The 17,600-nt window shown below is 36.5% G+C and overlaps 1 protein-coding gene across 16 annotated transcripts in view; it reads right to left on the bottom strand.

Moving 5' to 3' along the window:
• MPDZ (multiple PDZ domain crumbs cell polarity complex component) overlaps positions 1-17,600 on the bottom strand; it is a 99,539-nt gene that overhangs the window by 36,282 nt on the left and 45,657 nt on the right. For 8 of the 16 annotated variants that reach the window (XR_005953515.1, XM_041416440.1, XM_041416442.1 and 5 more), the window contains 8 exons: positions 16,590-16,748; positions 13,473-13,760; positions 12,648-12,771; positions 10,217-10,415; positions 7,284-7,325; positions 2,976-3,080; positions 2,106-2,198; positions 1,444-1,621 (listed from right to left, as the gene is read on the bottom strand). Coding sequence is in view for 15 of the 16 variants with exons in the window: in XM_041416440.1 (XP_041272374.1) it covers positions 1,444-1,621; positions 2,106-2,198; positions 2,976-3,080; positions 7,284-7,325; positions 10,217-10,415; positions 12,648-12,771; positions 13,473-13,760; positions 16,590-16,748 (1,188 nt within the window). In the remaining variant the exon portion in view is untranslated. The remainder of the gene's footprint in view (positions 1-1,443; positions 1,622-2,105; positions 2,199-2,975; positions 3,081-7,283; positions 7,326-10,216; positions 10,416-12,647; positions 12,772-13,472; positions 13,761-16,589; positions 16,749-17,600) is intronic. The other 8 variants (XM_041416445.1, XM_041416452.1, XM_041416448.1 and 5 more) reach the window with 3 other exon arrangements.

Genomic DNA, 17,600 nt, shown 5'->3' with positions numbered 1-17,600 from the left:
TAGCATCAATAAAGTATTGTCACAATGACCACAATAAAAGCTAGAAGCTAACACAGAAAGGTTATTTGTTAGTGGTAATTCTAGCACACAAACTTATATGATGAAGATTACCCCTACAACTTTTTAATTGTCTAAGTCTACCTTAAACTTAATCATCCATTGCAAATAAGAGAGCACAAAAACAATCTGAGAGAAATTCTAAACCTATGAGGAACTGAACAAGAACAACAGTACTGTCTAACTTCTCATGTCTGAAAAACTGTATTCACTACAGAGATGGAAGTTTACATATGCAACAACTTGAGAAACTGAAACCATTCATTCAGAAACAGTCACATTAACACTATATTTTGTTTTCACTCATGCATTCCAGTTTCTGCAATCATCACTGTCAGAGACAAATGCACTCACAAAAATCCAGTTATTCAGGTGAAATGAATGTTTTTAACTTTGTGGCCTTCAAGCAAAATTCCAACTCCCAACTTCTTATACACTGCAAACTGTTCCATCCTGTTATAGAAAGTGCTACCTACACTAAGGTATTATTTCAAGATCCTCAAGATCAATATTGTAGTAAACAGCAAACTGCAGTTTCAGTAACACCATGTAAGTCAAGCCCGGTCTGAGCAAGAATCACCAACTCCAACACTCTGCTTGTTGGGCTTCTTACTGAAGGATAGTCAGCTAAGGACATGCAGCAGGGTTAAATGGAGGCAGTTTCTATTAGCCTGACATTGGAGATAGGGCAATGTCTGACACTGATAGTCATGTTAGGAAAGATCTATTCCCTTCAGCATGTTTATTCTGCAATATCTTTAAGCGACAAAGCAGAACTGCCTGCATGAGCACAGGACTAACTAAGTACAAGAGAAATGAAGATAAATCCTACCCTGCAATACCACTGGCTACATTATACTGAGACATGGCAAAATGTTCCTCATGTCTCAAGTATTAAACACAGATTTCTTCATGTCAGGAGAAAAAAAAATGTGTCTCCCTTAACTCCTGCACAAGATGCGTAAGAACTATTTGAATCAATTAAGAAATTGATTCAAATTATCAAATTATGGAAATAATCTTGGCATCCATTTGCATGGTTTGCACTGGCTGTTGCTATTGTTACCCAGTGAAAAGGTGCAAAAGGTGAAAAATCTTTTCGATTCACCAAACTTAAGCTTTTTCCTACACATTCTGGTTTTCAAATAGGCAAGTCAAACTGCTGGCTTTGTAGAACCTTGCTCACACAGTCAGTCATATGTTTCAGGTTGAATATTCAACTAACAGGCAGCTGTCTGCACACAAACAGCAGCAGATGGTACTACAGTCTGTGTGGCTCAAGTGGTATCAGCTGTGGCAACTGCACAGCTGTCAGCCCACCACACATCCATTTCAGTGACTCCTGAGATGCTGGGGGAATTGCAGCAAAAGGGATTCAGATGGTACCTCTACAATCCGATCTCCAGTTTTCAGTGTTCCATTTTTGCCAGCTGGGCTGTCTTCCAGAATGTGTTTGATAAAAATCCCTCTCATCACTTCTCCATTGCTCAGGCGGCTTCCCATCCCTCGTCCTCCAACAATGCTGATGCCCAACGACTTGCTAGGCTCTCTCCAGAGTTCAACCCTTTGTGATGAAAAAAGGACCAAACCAAATTAAAGTCTGTTGTGATTACAACAAAGATGCACACTGAAGACACCTGGATTTGCACAATTATTTTGAAAAATTCTGAAATAACTCCTCATTGCAAAGTTTTGTCTTTCAGTGGAAGTTATGTACCAGATTGATCAGAAATTCTGCAATTGAGTCTAGTATTGGTCAGCTTGTTTTGAGTACTAATAGAAACTTTGAATCTTTCTCTTCATCTTTTTTGACTTGATCCCTGTGAGTCAGCTTGGAATAAGTAGAGATTAATTACTATAACAATTAAGACACTGCTAGACTGCAGGGATGTAGCCCAATGTAGTAAAAGTCAATCATTAATCATTCCAGCAACGCATAACATACATAAGAGCTGAAATTCTGTTGTTTTTTACTTTTCTCAAAATATGTTTCAGAATTTTTGAATTTCAGATGGTATTTTATAATGTGCAACTAGATCTGCACTTACTTTCTGGGCTGGTTCCAGTTACTGAAACCTGCATTTTGAAGTTCACTTTCTTCTCCCTCCCCCTCTTCACGTTCTGGAAGCTCTGGAAGTTCCCTGATGATAAACATGAACATGTAATTGATTTCTAAAGAATACACATAATCACTACATTTTTCTGAAAAATTTCATATGTTGAGTCACCCTGACAATTTCAGAATTTGTACACTGGATTCAGGTAAGGAACTTCTTTTTCTGATGTCTTTTAGAATACATATGCTGTTCAGGGATTCCCTGTCTACTTCTTATCTGCAATGAAGTTTCTATCCACAACACAGAACAACAAAATGCAATTTGGAACTACAACCAAATCAAAGCTAAAGGTAATTTATGGTTTTCAAAATGGAAGAAATTACAACAGCAGCACTCAACTAAACTTACTGCTTTTGGAGATTAATTGCAAAAATCCAATTATTAATCACTTTGAAATTTTGGACAGTAACTGCACTGAATTTTCAAAACTGAAGGAAAAGAACGACACAATTTATTCTTTCCAGTCATGTTCTGGAAGACCATCAATACCAAAATCTTATGTTGGAAACTTCAGTATTTGTGGCAATCCATAAATCCAATTCCATGGTATTTAAGAGAAATTTAGGATGAGAAAGAATTCAATCTCCTTTTTGGACAGATCAAATAGACTTGCAAAAATGTTTAGAAATTTGCTAGTCAGAGCAAAAACTGCTTTTTACTGTTGTGGCTGCCAGACTGAAGAAAATAATCCATCTTTCATGTCTTCTGAAATAAAACTTATCTTCCCAAAATGTGCAAGGTCTATGGAAAGAGTTACCTTTGAGAGCTATTTGGGAGAAAGTTGTAAGCCTTTTGACTCACCTGACAAGATGTGAAGGAAAAAGTTCAAGTGGCACTGCTCCCTCTGTCTGTTGTCCCAGACTGGCCCTGTACTCGTCTAAATTTTCTGCTGGCACATATGTAATACTGCAATAAAATGGGACATGATTAAACTAGCATAGGGAATGCCAGTCCTCCATTTAGTGGGTGTGAGGTATGGATATGAGGAAGCCACTCAAGACTACTTTGTTGCCTTCAAAGCAACAGTGCTGGTATGCTGGGAATAAGCACTTACACAAATCCTTTGCGACTTTGCAACAAGTACACATCTATAGTCAAATTAGGTAGCTGAAAAGCACATAGTTTTTTGTAATTAAAGTAAATGGTGCTTGAACAGTGACAGGAATGCAACAAGAGACAATCCAGCTTCATTTAAAACATAGATTCCTCATGCAAAGACAAACACTGAAGGATCCGTGAGGTTTGAGGCACCATTATCACGCTTAAGGACTGCTGAAAATGTTTCTGAAAGTCAGCCTGTAGGAGGTTTTGTGGTTTTATGGGTGGTTTTGTATTTATTTTAGATTTCTATGCTTTTGGTGAAGAACACTTCAGGGTTTGGACACAAAAATATGTTACAGCACACCACCTATGCCACAGGGACCAATCCCCTGCTCAACTGCTTCCTCCAGGCCTTCGTGCATTTCCAACCACTTTAGGACAGTCAGTCATGTTCCATTAGAAAAAATTATGTGCAGACTCCACCTGATGTTTGAAAGCCAGAAACAGCCCAATAGACTGGGGAGAATGAAACAAAGAGGCGAAAAAAGATTAAGCCCTAAAGAATATTTCTTGAAAAGCTTCCATCTGGGAGGCAAAAGGATACCACAGAGTCCTCCATGATATAAGCAGGGCTACTTAGATATCCCTCTAACGATGCTTTATGTTCTTAAAAACCTACAGCTTAGCTATCAGACTCAAGTACACCAAGAAGTAAGGCTGATAGAAAAAGGGCAGAAAAAAGTCTTGTCTTACCATACATCATATTGTTCAAATTAAAAAATAACATATTTCTCCATGGAAGAGACAGGGCTAAATAAAAAATAAAAGGCCCTGGCCACTTCACAAGGATATATAAGCTGCTGGAAAGGGAAGAGACCCTTTCAAGTCTGAGGCTTTCACATGGAGCCGTCTCCTGCCCATCACCCCTGACTGATGTCCTCTTTGTCACGCCCTGACTGCCACTGATTCCTCCTTCTCAGTAGTTTTCTGTGGAATACATCAAGCATCAGAACAAACGCAAATAAAGTTCTATATGACTAATGCTGTCAGTCTAAAACACTCTACCAAAAATTATTAGAAGGGCCACCTTAATTTGTTCATCTCTGTATGTGTCCAAGCATGTCCCCTACCTCCTCTCACACCTACCATATCTAGAAAAGTGAAAAAGGCTCTCTAGGGTGCTGAACAGAAGGAACTTCCTAGTTCTCTTAATGGATATTTCTAAAAGCATATTACCTAAATTCATATAAATCTCCCTGATCTACACTGGCTTATTTTTCAAACACATAAGTGTTACTCTACTTGACACAACATATTTTCCTTTTGGAGTGCTGAGAAGTTAACATACGCTTGGAAACAAACTCTCAGCAGTATGTCACTAACCTTTATCTGCCTTTCCTGACGGTATTCTACCACTGCAAAATGCTAAAGACATGCATCAGCTATTATGTGAACAGCCAGCAGTAAAAGAGGAAAAAGTAAGAGAGAAAAGAATTTTGGAGAATAAAGACTACTATTTCTCAGCCATCTCCAACTCCAAGTGTATTGAGCTACAGTGAAGTAATAGTATTATGCTCACAAAACTCTCATGGGACAAATGCTGATGCAGCATCTTCACCCAGCTGGCCCACAAGAATACCTTGCCTCTACAAAAACTTAAAGACCTGTAAATTTCATTTCAATGTAAGAAAATGTAACATTCATTCAGTTATATTCATCACTTATAAAAATAAGTAGGAAATAATGTAGTTTTCCCTTTACAGAATGATATAGTAAACAAACCAGAACTTCTGGCTAGAAGGCCTGGACAATCTCCTTTATATAAACTGAAGCTGGAAGCTGTAAGTATGGAAAGGAGAAAGGCACACAGAAAGTCCTATAAAGGAAACAGGTTATACCAGATTCAGTGTGAATATATACAGCAGAGTGTGACCTCAGATAGTACAGTGTCCAATACATATCAGCTCTTACCTAGTCCTTTTCTGCAAGGAGTACAAGGCAAATAATTATGCATAGTGCCAAGGTCCAATGACAGCAGTAGTCCTTATCTTATGCATGAGCACTTGAGATCAGCTGATCTCAAGGGGGAGGCAAACCATATGCGCTCCAACTTCTGGGATACCCTATTGTGTTTGTTATATGATTAAATAACTGACATTGTGCTGAATAATTAAAAAGGTATGACTCAAAGGATGCTCTCAAAGAGTTTTAAATGCTACTTAGAAATGTCTCTGAAAAACTGCCTTACCTTTCCTTTCTGTGTACAGCACTGGAATTATAAAGAAAAAGAGGTTTGTTTTACCGTTTTTTAAAAATGCATCTAAAATTGAACAACCAAATTACCTAATTGATTTCCACAGATGGAATAAAATTTAGATAATCTCACTGGCAGCTGTTACATTTTAGTTCTTTGGAAAAAATACATTAATTGTATTCTAGTACTTAACTACAGTTCTAATAGCCTAGTATAAAGCACTCAAATGAATACTCAGTATGTTTTTGACTGTTTATTCTTATCAATATGTTCATTCTTACCTAGTTTCTATCATGCTTCACTTGTTTTACAAACATAAACCAGAACACTTGCATTTTGCAAAAAAAGAAAACATACAAAAGAAAAACAAATTATATGGATCAAATATATGAAAAGTTATATTCTGCGTGGAGTTCATCTTTGTACCTTGCTCATGATTTCTAAAGTCCAGTTAACTGCAAAGGTTTCCCTAACTGCTCTTATTACCTGTACTACTGATGTGACTGTCCTTCTATTCTCTCTGTTCTGCATGTTATTATTGAAATGAAAGAGTATTTTCCCTGCTTAGTGCTCATGGGCTGACACCTCACAGTTATCAAATCCATCACTTTCTGGATTTCTGCTGTAGCTCAGTTGGAGGTCAAAGTGAGGTCTGAAGACATTCAGCATCATCCTAAACAGCTCAGCTTGTGGCTGGGATGATGAGGTGCACAGAACAAGAAGTGTTTCTGGCTCCTCTGGCCAACTCTGTCGAACTTTGTGCCGTAAAGCAGAAATAAAACCCCACCAAGGCACCAGTTAATCTGCAAAACAGACTGGTAATTGTCTTAATACAGCAACAGGGAAGACAGTAAGACAAACAAGGGACAGAAAACAGACATGAAGGCAGAGAAAACAAAATAAATAAATGTATGCTCCACTTCTGTGTCATATTTCTTCGCTGCAAGAGAAATTAAAGTTCAACAACTTCAAAGGAAAGTATATGCATGGTTTAACCATCTTCCTCTCTTTTGTAGCTGTACAGCTTGAAAGAAAAGTGTTCTGGTTTTCTTTCTTAAGAGCTATCACCACTTCTCCTACCCCCAGAAATATGCACTAGCAACTAAAGCAGTGACAATGGAAACATCAATGGTTTTACTTAAGAAAGTGTCTTGTAAACACAAAACTGCATGCAGTACAGAGGAACATTTATCACATGCTTGACTGAACAGCCACACAAAACCTTGAAACACCAACAAATAAATTACAAAGTATGGAAAATGCTTAGGACAAATTATTGTAATTAACATTTAAGGTTCAATTTGAACCTCTGCATACATGAGGAAAGTAAAATGTAAGTGCCACAGAAAACATGACACTGAGATTAATCCAGATATCAGTACATTGTACTCATGCCAATTCTAGAAGTGAACCTTGTACACATACACACAACATGCACACGTGCTCTGAGCACATCTTGAGTGGCTGTCATAGATGAAATTTAAATATATTACCAATATTTTTATTTTAGAATACAGGTATTTTCATTCTAGACTTAGAAATCATGCTCCAATCTTCAAGTTTAAAGCCACATATAAATATATAATACAATTGTACACACACAGTTGTATCTTTCTTAATTAAAAAATATATACACATCCACATGTGCAGCCACATGTGCATGCACACACAAATATACATGAGAAGAAAGAGAATATGTACCTATATCTGGATATATCCCTGACATTACTATTGATGTCATAAAAGCATGGAATGATTTTACAGACAAGTTGCAACACAGAGCCATAATGAGTTTCTGAATTGCCAATACTCACACATAACACAGGGCCTGATCATCAGCAGGTGCTGGAGAAGATCTAGAACGTGAAGCATATGATGCAGCATCTTTTTACAATGGTGTTAATTAATATAAATGTCTCATGCTGGATGTGAGAGGCATACTTATATATGTAGAAGTGTGAGCTGATTTTTTTTTTTTCTTCCTTTCCTTTTTTTTGTCCTGTTCCACCTCCACTTCATCTACATCTAACCCAGAAAACATCTGGTCTTTATTACTATCTACAGCAGCAATTATTAAGAGGCATGGAAAATGGAATTGCAACCTCTCTCATTTCTTGATCAGGAATTCATCCCCCCATTTAGTCAGGTGAATTCTAATTCAGCTTTATAATTATCTGACAGATGTTACAAGCAGCTCCTGCTGAGCACAAAATACTGCCTTTATTACAGAAATATAAGAGCTCCTGGCAAGGTAGAGTGAGAAGTGAAACAGAATGCGTTCAGTAGGGTCACACATCTGGTATTCTACCCACAGAGGGGAAAAAAATTAAATATGCAACTCTGAAACTCAGGCTGCTTTTTCTTGAACTATTCAAAATCAAATATCCTTTAACAGAATTAAAGAATGCCTTTACATGGCTGGTAAGAATGGGTTTGTGTTTTGTTTGCAAATACTATTTGCTACTATTTGAAATACAGCTTTGGAAGCAAAATACTTCTGCTTAATCACTTTCTGGGGCACCCTGCTACCCAGAAAAGACTCAATCTAAAAGTTAAGGGGCAAATTTTGCAGTAAGGACAAAGAGGAATGATATCTAGATAGATATGTCTGGGTGCTGGCATAGCCTTGTTTTCCAAGGAAGACACCAAAGAGATTCAACTTAAGTCTTTGAAATGATGGCCCTTAAATCAAAAATGCTGCAAGGTGATGCCCCACATTAGCTCTGAATTGACAAATATGGGAGGGGAACGGGGGAAGGGTGTATATCCTTCTCAGCAAACATAAAGAACTGTCTTAAAATGAAGCTCCTCATCTCCAAATTTCTGATTTGGGGTGTTGGCCACATGTTTGTATCATAGTATTTCTTCTGGGATCCTGTATTGCTCCTTCAAGTTAAAAATTAAACAAAAGTTTGATTATGCTGAATAGTGCTACAGCAAAACTATGTAGTCACAAAAATACTGTCATTTTTCTTGCAAGACTCCTTTAGAAGCTACCAACTGATTTAGTCTTTCTGTTTCTAAAGTGGAGAAGCTGGCTTCACTCTAAAACTTGCCATAGGAATGCAAAAAATAACATAAATACAAAACAAAAGACAAAAATCTTGAGTAAGAATATGAATAGAAATTGCCCCTCTTCTGCAATATCTTTCAGAAATGGGGTGCATTTTTCTCTGGAAAATCTGAATATCCACACCTAAGGCAAGATTTTAGTATTTCCAACAAAACTGCAGAAGAGTAAGACTACAAAACAAAACTTGTAGTCACACAGCATTAAATAAAGCAGGTATAAATGCATAAGCACAAACAGTGAACACACCTGTATTTGATTATGGACTATAGCACTAAAAGAAGACTCCTCATAGAAAAATAGTGCTGCAGCATTTGTGTCTCTAAGCAGATATACACACACACATGCATGTGCACATACAACTGACTTCAATCATAACAGTTGGGAGTCATAGTTTGGAACCCTACAGTAATAATTAATGTCAGATTTTATCAACACTGACTCACGTATATTCCTGAGAGCATTAACAGTAATGTAATCATTACATGAGCATATCCCTGTATTTAAATAGGCTTACATTAAATCATAATCTTAAATGCATGACATGGGGCAGGCAAGTAAACCTAGTAGCCATAGTGAAGGTACTTTGCCCACCTGTTCCCAAAACACTAGGTCTCTTCCAAGCTAGAATACTTCTGGGCAAGTATGGAATGCCCTGCTGTCCATTCTGAACCCAGCTGTAACCTCAGTTACACCTATAACCACACTGGGACTGGACTGATTCTTTCAAGGCTACCCTCACCAAAAAGTAAAGGACTCTATCAACAAGAACTCCATTAATCCCTTTTCATATCTGACTCAATCAATGTTACCACAGGCTAAGCAGAGAAAATAGTCACTAGGTTTTGAAGCTGTAAATCAGCGCAACTGTGTCTACAGCACTACCCACATCTTCATGAACAGCCTCATTTCCAGATGGTTCTTGTGGGCAAAGTTACTTCCACAACCACAGCAACTAGAAAGAATTGTACTTTAAGGCAGTTAAAATTTTGTAAATTTTGTGAACTTGAGAAAAAGAAACTTTCTTCTCAAGAGGGCTTCTCAAAATTTGTATTAATTATTGAAAATTTGAAACTACTACAACTACTACCAAGAGAAGACAGTTATGCACAAGAACAACAGCTTATTCATATGTACTAATAAAAAACTGGAAGTGACTACAAAAAACAGTGTTTCTACTGTTTGTCATAAACTGAAATGTTTTAAATATTAATTTTCTGCATTAACATCATATTTCATACTGTCTGGCACCCAAAACCCATGAAAAAAAAAATAAATTAAATTACTTGTGCAACGGCCAGGACAGTCCACCTTCAAGAACCACAAACATCTTGAGAAAATTGTAACTTTAGTTACAAGATTGTAACTTTAGTTACAAGATTCATATTATGAATGCAAAATTCTGTCTAGTCCTATTCTTTCAATAAAACTAGGCAGGACAGTAATAATGATGATACTCATGACAGTGATTTCTAAGAATATCTGAAACCTCTCACACAAGTGATCTCATCTTTGAAATCCATGGAAATGAAATCTGAAGGTGAATTATCCACTTGACGCTGCAACTTAAAGGTAAATTGATGTGTAATAACAAAATTTTCATTTAAAATTCTTGCATAAATAAAAAAAATATTATCAGCTTTTTCCTACCATAATTCATCATTTAGTTTTACCTACTTTATGTCTGGTCCAATGAGTGAATGTCGTCTCAGCATAGCCCGGGCTTGAGCATTAGTTAAGTTAGTGGTTGACTCTTCATTAATGGACAGGATGCAGTCCCCCACACCAATCCGTCCATCACGACTTATTGAGCCTCCATGGATGACACTGCGAACTATCATTCCCAAGCCATCTTTATTGGAACTTACTGTCATCCCTATAGTAAAAACACATGAAACAGTTAATATCTTTGAGCCACAGCTCTGGGTGCCAAAATAAAGAAATGGGGCACAGAGAAAGGAAAAGTCAGTCAGCCAAGCTGCCAATATCACCAAGCCTATAAATGTTGCTCTTATTCTCCTCCTTTGAGACAGTAATTACAAATCACCATCGCAGTAACTTTACCTTGCTGTCAGTACACATACTCAGTTCAATACAAGAAAAATTAAGACAGTGGAGTATTTAAGCAAAAAATAAGAAAGATAATGAAATTGCTTAAAAAACATTTAAAATCACCACTCTTCTAATGGTTCACTGAGTTTATACACATTCACTTTTGTTTATGACAACTCTCTTTGGAAAGAAGGTGAAATGATTAAACAGGTAATTAATAGGCCAAAAACAAATACACACTTATTTATGAATCAGATCTCACTGAGATGTCTTCCTGCTCTCCTGGGTGGGCCATAGCTCAGACCCAAAAGAGCATTCTGACTTCTGTGAAAGTCTCTGTATTGCTAATGGATAAAGCCCAATATTTTACTTAAAACAGTATCCTACCTGTGGCAAAGAAGGATACTGCTTCTCAATATTTATACCCTTTAACTCCACTTTCTTTCCAGTAATGGAAAATAAGATATCCTCCTGGCCTCTCCTCTTCCATGGGGAACCTATAGGGACTGACTTATGATGACCTTCATGTGTCATTGTGACTGTTCTTACACACATGAGTTTTCACTGTTATCTTCAGGGCAGTTGGTATTCATCAAACAAACCCTAGTAACAGTTTCAGGAAAAACTTAGTTCTTCACTAAGGCAGTGGAAAAGGCAGGGCTGAAACCCTTAAAGTCCACTCAGTGGACTTCCACTACTACCTTAATACTGCTTAATAAAAAACTTTTTATTTTTTCAAAATAAGATTTGAAATTCTGAACCTAACCTTGCTGTTTGGTTAACATAGTAACAGACATTACTGAGAGTAGTGTAACAGCGCTTTAGGAAAACATCGCACATACAACAGACTGCCTTTCCCTTTTTCTATGCTGACATCATCCTTACAGATATAAAAGCCTGATGTTACACTTTGGAAAAACCCACAGTTTCAGATTAAAAATGCAAATTCCAAAGTAAAGTTGCCAAACTTTTTGCAGAACAATGGCATTTCAGCCCTTCTGCATTGGAGTGCTTCTCGCCTTTTAAAAAATCAGTCAAAATGTTAAAGCTCCAGCAGGCATTTATTCATAGCTGGCATTAAAGAGCTGCTGCAAACTCTGGCTGACACCATTTGAAAGGAAAAAAGAAGTGCCAGTTCTTAATCCTCAATTATTTAATCAATGCAGCTTTCAACATCATTCATAGTTCTTGACTTAGCTGCTTTTATAAAAGTGAAGGGTAAAAGCAGGGCAGCCATGTGCATAAACTGATCACTATGCAGACGCTGCTTCCCAGGCCAGAGCACAGCCAGACTGAAAGAAAAATGCTACAGTCAAAAGCCAGAAGAAAGCAATACTCACATTTTGTACATATTAAGACCAGTCTTATTTTTTATTCATAAAATGTCTGCCAATATGGACCCTGCCAAAGTTTGTATTTTCATGCTGTATTAAGCTTGGGATGAAATTTTCTTTGATGTTCACTGCACTTAAAATATTCATCCATAAATGAAAACCTACTCCACTCAATGAAGAGTTTATTGCAAAGAAAACTATTTTTTACAAAGTCCAGGTGCCTTGAAATGCACTGTTACCTGCACTTTATACAGGCTGGCAATGAGGCCAGTAAAGGTAGTAGTTAATCAAGGTCCTCATACCAATGAAAGATAAACCTTATACACATACCAGCCTTTTCCACATCTTTTTATTTTTCAGATCCTGATTTTAAACTAGATCCATTTTGAAGGATGGCTGTTTCATGAAGGTGGTATGTGAGAGACTGAGCATCCAGCCATCAGAAAGCAGTTTATTCAAGGTCAAGATGTCCACCGAAATACAGCTGTAAAAACTGACACCCACCTTTGCACAGCAAAGAAGTCCTGACTTGGGACTGTTTACAAACATCCTATTCTGTGGACAGCCCATTTTAAAGCATTTGCAGAGTTACTGCTAATAGACAGCACCCACACAAAGTGCTCCCACTAAATATTTATATTTTACTAATTAAACAGGGAACATACAAGAAAAACCAACAGTCATATTCCTGAAGAGTTTACAAAAAATGTTTGCTAACTTACCTAGGCTTGAATTGCCTTTTGCAATAGTGATAGTCTTCTCATAAATGTTTTTGACTGAATTTTGGGGTATGGAATTTCCCTCCAATGATACTGGGCATCTCTTTTCCATTAAAAGCAATTGATCCTAACATAAGGGAAAATAACACCAGCTCAATTTACCAAGATAAAAATGTTTAGTCATACTGATCTCAACTACTTTTGCCTTACACAAAAGCCATGCACATAATTGAGTCAGATTCCTTACACAGACAGAAAAGTCAGTTCATCAAAGATCAAACTAACATCATGATTTCTCTTTTCATTCAGGCAATATATCACATCTATCACAAAGCACACTTTTAATTCAGGGATATCAAAATTAGTAGAATAAATTCAAGGGCTTCAGATTCATTCACACAGATGTCTGGCAATTTGCCAGTATTAAGGTAACAAATCTTGTAAGAAATTGCAGCTCTTTTAATCATTTCTTAATAAATCACTGAACAGAACAAATAAGAAACACACATCACAGTGACTGTCATATAAAGGAAAATTATGTTTGCACACTGCAGTATCACAGATCAGTTTGTGAGCCGAACTGCACAGGCTTAAAAGAACACCATGATGCAATACATTCACACCATCCCCCTTTGGCTTCCTAGGCCCAATTCCAGCTGTGCACCTCCTACTTGCACTCATGCCCCTGTGAAGGTTAATAAGGGCTGAGAAAATTCCCCTGTCTTGCCTAGAAGTTAGGCAAGTTAATTTTTTGGTCTAATTGCAGGCTTTCTGTATGTTTTTTAAATTATTGTAAAAAAAAGAAAAAGACAAAAAGGCAAACTTTACTTTTTCATTGGGATCAAGCTGTGTGGTAGTAGCAAGGCTTGTATTTAGTACAATTTCTGATGCTGTCTGAGAACCAGTCCATGTTGCTGTATTTTCACTTTCATTTTGGTTGATATCTGAAACCTCCTGAGTCAGAAGATCTATTTTAGTAAAGTCACTTGCAGTTTCCAGGCTACTGTCCACTACAGACTTTTCATCTCTCAGTCTGTGACTCAGATTCATGTTGTACAGATTCTTCTCAGATACATGGAAATCAGATGCAGCATTTGGACATTCCTCTCCAACAGACTGTTCAACACAGGAGACAATGAACAATCACCATTCAGTTGTAGTGTAATTCAAAACCACATTTCATGCTAAAACCTTAAACAAAAACTAATATCATAGAATTTAAACATAATGCTGTGAGATCAGCAAGATCAACCTCATCTGCAGTTCCCTACAGGCATTCATTCCACTACAGAGTGAACCTGATTTCTTAGACAATTTCTTCTGCTTTATAACACCAGAAATCAGTAAAATAAGTTACTAACTCCAACTTGAATAACTCCAGTAAGTTTTTAAAATTCAAGCATACAGTTGTTTTTCTCAGGTGAAAGAACTTTGCAAGACCAATGTCTTTACTTTCAGCACACTTAGTAAGCAAAGAGGAATTTCAAGCAGCTCAGATAATAAGAATACAATGTTATCTTCCATTTAACTAAGCAGAAACATATTAAGCCTTCTCTTCCTCAGAAAGAGCAACAAGTAAAAACTTGGTCAAACCTCGGCAAAAGGTGAATATGTGGGATTTGAAATGTGACAGTAATGAAATACAATAATGCAATTACAGAAGATTACTAGTTAATAATTATTGCAAATGTACCAATTGTGGCTGCAGTACTTGGACTTAAGTTCCCTACACATTTGTTTAGACTTCCAAAATTCTGAGGCCCTGCCTTTGAAATGTTTCAAGGGATTTCAGTAATCACAACATTCTGGGGAAAAAAAGACCCACATCAAATATTCTAGCTGACCTTTTAAAGTAAATTATTTTAAAAACAGGTAGGCCATTTGAGTTTAAAAAGATATATCAAAGACTCAGAAGTTAGACCTTGAGGCTCTGTATCAATATTAGAGATGTTTTTTCTGAAATGCAATAAGAGAGCTAAAAATCAACTACCTCTATATGTCTTAGTAGTTATCCACCAGTCCTATTAATTGTTCTATTGCTTCTCCAAAAAGCTGGGGAGACATGCTTCCCAGGATTTGGGAATATTTTGCAACATTTTGTCTCAAGAGCCCTAGAATTCATTTTGTCAACTTTCATGAAGTGCATACATGCTTGTTCTGTCCCCAGACAAGAATCAAAAAAGGCTTACTAGTAAATAAGTGGTTTAAGCAATAGCTGAGAAGATAATTGAGCAGAGCCTAAATACAACTAATCTGCATGATATAATCAATTACATAATTTCCTACCTTTTTGAGAATGAACACAATACTATAATCTATTTAAATTATTTTACAAGGTTTCAAATACAGCTGGGACATCTACTTTTAAGTTTGTTTAGTATCCGTTTCTAAATCAGTGAAAAAAAGCATCAAATCATACTCAATACTGATTTCGTACGCCATATATTAAGAGTTGCATCATTTTTATTTTTGTTTCACTTAAAGAAAAGCCAATGATGCAATTTTTTAGGACTAAGACAATTCCAGGAATTCATTACTATAGTAACATGTGGCATCACTAGAGCATCTGCTTTATTTTAAGTATGTTTTTCAACACCTATTTTAAATGTGACACCAGAGTGACACCCAGAACCTGCCAACTGCCCTGCAGCCAGAAATAATGGAAACATCTTCGCATTCCTCACAGCATCAAACAGTGCTGTTTTAATTTTTACTGAATTTCACTTGCTTCAAAAGTCTTCATTAATGAACAGATTTTCCCACTACGTTTGTTTTTTGAATCATGAATAGGCTGCTTGATGAGAACTTAGTACTCACTTCATACTAGTGTACAGAGATGAACACTGAAAAGTCAGGACCACGGTATTTTAAAAGAGTATATAAACCAAAGCTATCTTTAAGTCAATGGTGAAAATAACTTAAGACTTTCTAGAGCCTCAATGTGATACATAATGTAAATCCAGACTCTATCTCACAAAATGCTCCTACTCCTAAGCATGTAAAGTGCATAATCCATTTAAGTAACAATTACAGAGCTAAACAACGCAAGCTGTCCCACTGGCACAGCAAAGACGTGCTCTTCTGTGGATTAGGAGAAACCATTAGAAGATGAATCTTGCTTTCTAACCAGCACTTCAAAAGGGCTAAACACATTCCAGAAAAGTTGACGGGAGTTACTGCAGGTCAGGTGTGGCAGAAAAAGCAGCAGCTTTTATTCAAGACCACAGACTGCAAACCCAGTGGTTTTCAATGAAGACTGCTAGGACAATGGAATTGGAAAGTTCTAGGTTAGTGATACTAAAATCTAAAGATTTAAAAGAAAAAAAGAACATGAGAAACAATGTAAAGAAAGATAAGACAATCAGGTCATTATGGGTATGTGACCAAGAACAAAAAAGCTATTGATCCTTTTAATACTCTTAAATAAATATTCATTTATTGCTTAACATAAAAATCATTAGCAGAGTTTTGACATACATGGATTTACTTTTCATTACAGCATCATTATGAAAATTTCATTCAAAAGTATAGAAACATACTAATTATGAAACATAAAATAAAAATAAGGATGAAAATTTACTCTTGCTTTTCATATCAAAATACAGAGCAATAGAATAATTTCATGTTACCATTCTTTACTATGTTTTGGACAATTACGTTTTTCTAGCAGACTGCTCACCACACCTTTAATACTACAAACAGCTCACCATACTCTGGCTAAATTGTGCTTTTATCTAGCAAAAATCCAAGCTTTGTCCCTTCTATCTGCCTCTTTCTTCAACAAAGACATCTGCAAGACATCAGCACTACTCGAAACAAAATGTTATCCTGGTAGCAAATAGGGCATTTTCAACCAGCATGACACAAAACATTTCTGTCTGATAATACAGCCTGCTCACACTTAAAATCAATGTTTGCCATTAATAAAACCATCCTCGATTTTACCTTGGGAGTTGTTAATGGAAAAGAGAAGCTGTCGCTCACCCCACTGCTACAGGCACTGTCATGCAGAGCTGTCACTGAGTCCTGGAAGACGTCTCTCTCTAGAGAATACTGTGATTCAAAGGTGGACTCATCCGCTAGATCTGTCTCACCAGAGTCCACCTAACAACAAAAGCAATTCAATCAGCCAGGCTGTTGCCATCACACCACGTAAGTCCCAAACACATGCACACCAGCCACTATATACTGATACTTTTCTTCTTTTTCATTCCATGTTTTAGACTGAAATTACATTTGCACAGTGCAGCAGGAATATCTTCTGCTTCCAGCAAATCCATGTTACTACTTCTTCAAAGGTTGCAAAGAATATCTGAAGTAATGCAAGAGCCTGAACCAGAGTAAATTTCGGGGCTGAGGCATGCTCATGTCTATTAATAAAAGTACCAAGTGTTGGGAGAATTCTGCTGTACTTCTTGGTGTCTATATTTTGATTTCCTTCGGGCTTCTTTTCTTTTTTCTTTCTAATTTTTTTTACAAAAATTAGCACGGAAAAAATATTGAACTTCACTCGGTGCCACATGTCAGCAATATTGTTGACTCAACTTCTTAGGATCAGTTATTTTTAAACTCTTTTAAAAACAATCAGGAAACTACAGTGCTTTACAGTGCTTTTATAAGAAAAATTCATTAAATGATTTTTTTACATGGATTTTAAATTATTTTGCTTTTGACTATAGGGATTTGTGTATTTCTATTACTCTTACATGAGAAATAAAATTTTTAGAAGATTTTTAGACATTGACATGGGTAGTATTTTTGCCTTTTTTTTTTTAATGAAACATATTTTTTTCAAAGACTCAGATTTTTTAAAATACAAAAATAAAATTAAGCCCTAAAACCCCTAATTTATAGTGCTTCATACACTACACTTTGATTATTATTTCATCTCCCGGGCAGAGCTCAAGAACATATGTAGGCTAACAAAATGATCACTGGGTTAAGAGCCATGCCTGT

The sequence above is a fragment of the Onychostruthus taczanowskii genome, unplaced genomic scaffold (genome assembly GCF_017590055.1).
Source record: "Onychostruthus taczanowskii isolate IOZ18803 unplaced genomic scaffold, ASM1759005v1 scaffold52, whole genome shotgun sequence".
NCBI classification, from domain to species: Eukaryota; Metazoa; Chordata; class Aves; order Passeriformes; family Passeridae; genus Onychostruthus; species Onychostruthus taczanowskii.
This window is presented reverse-complemented; position numbering and strand designations above follow the sequence as displayed.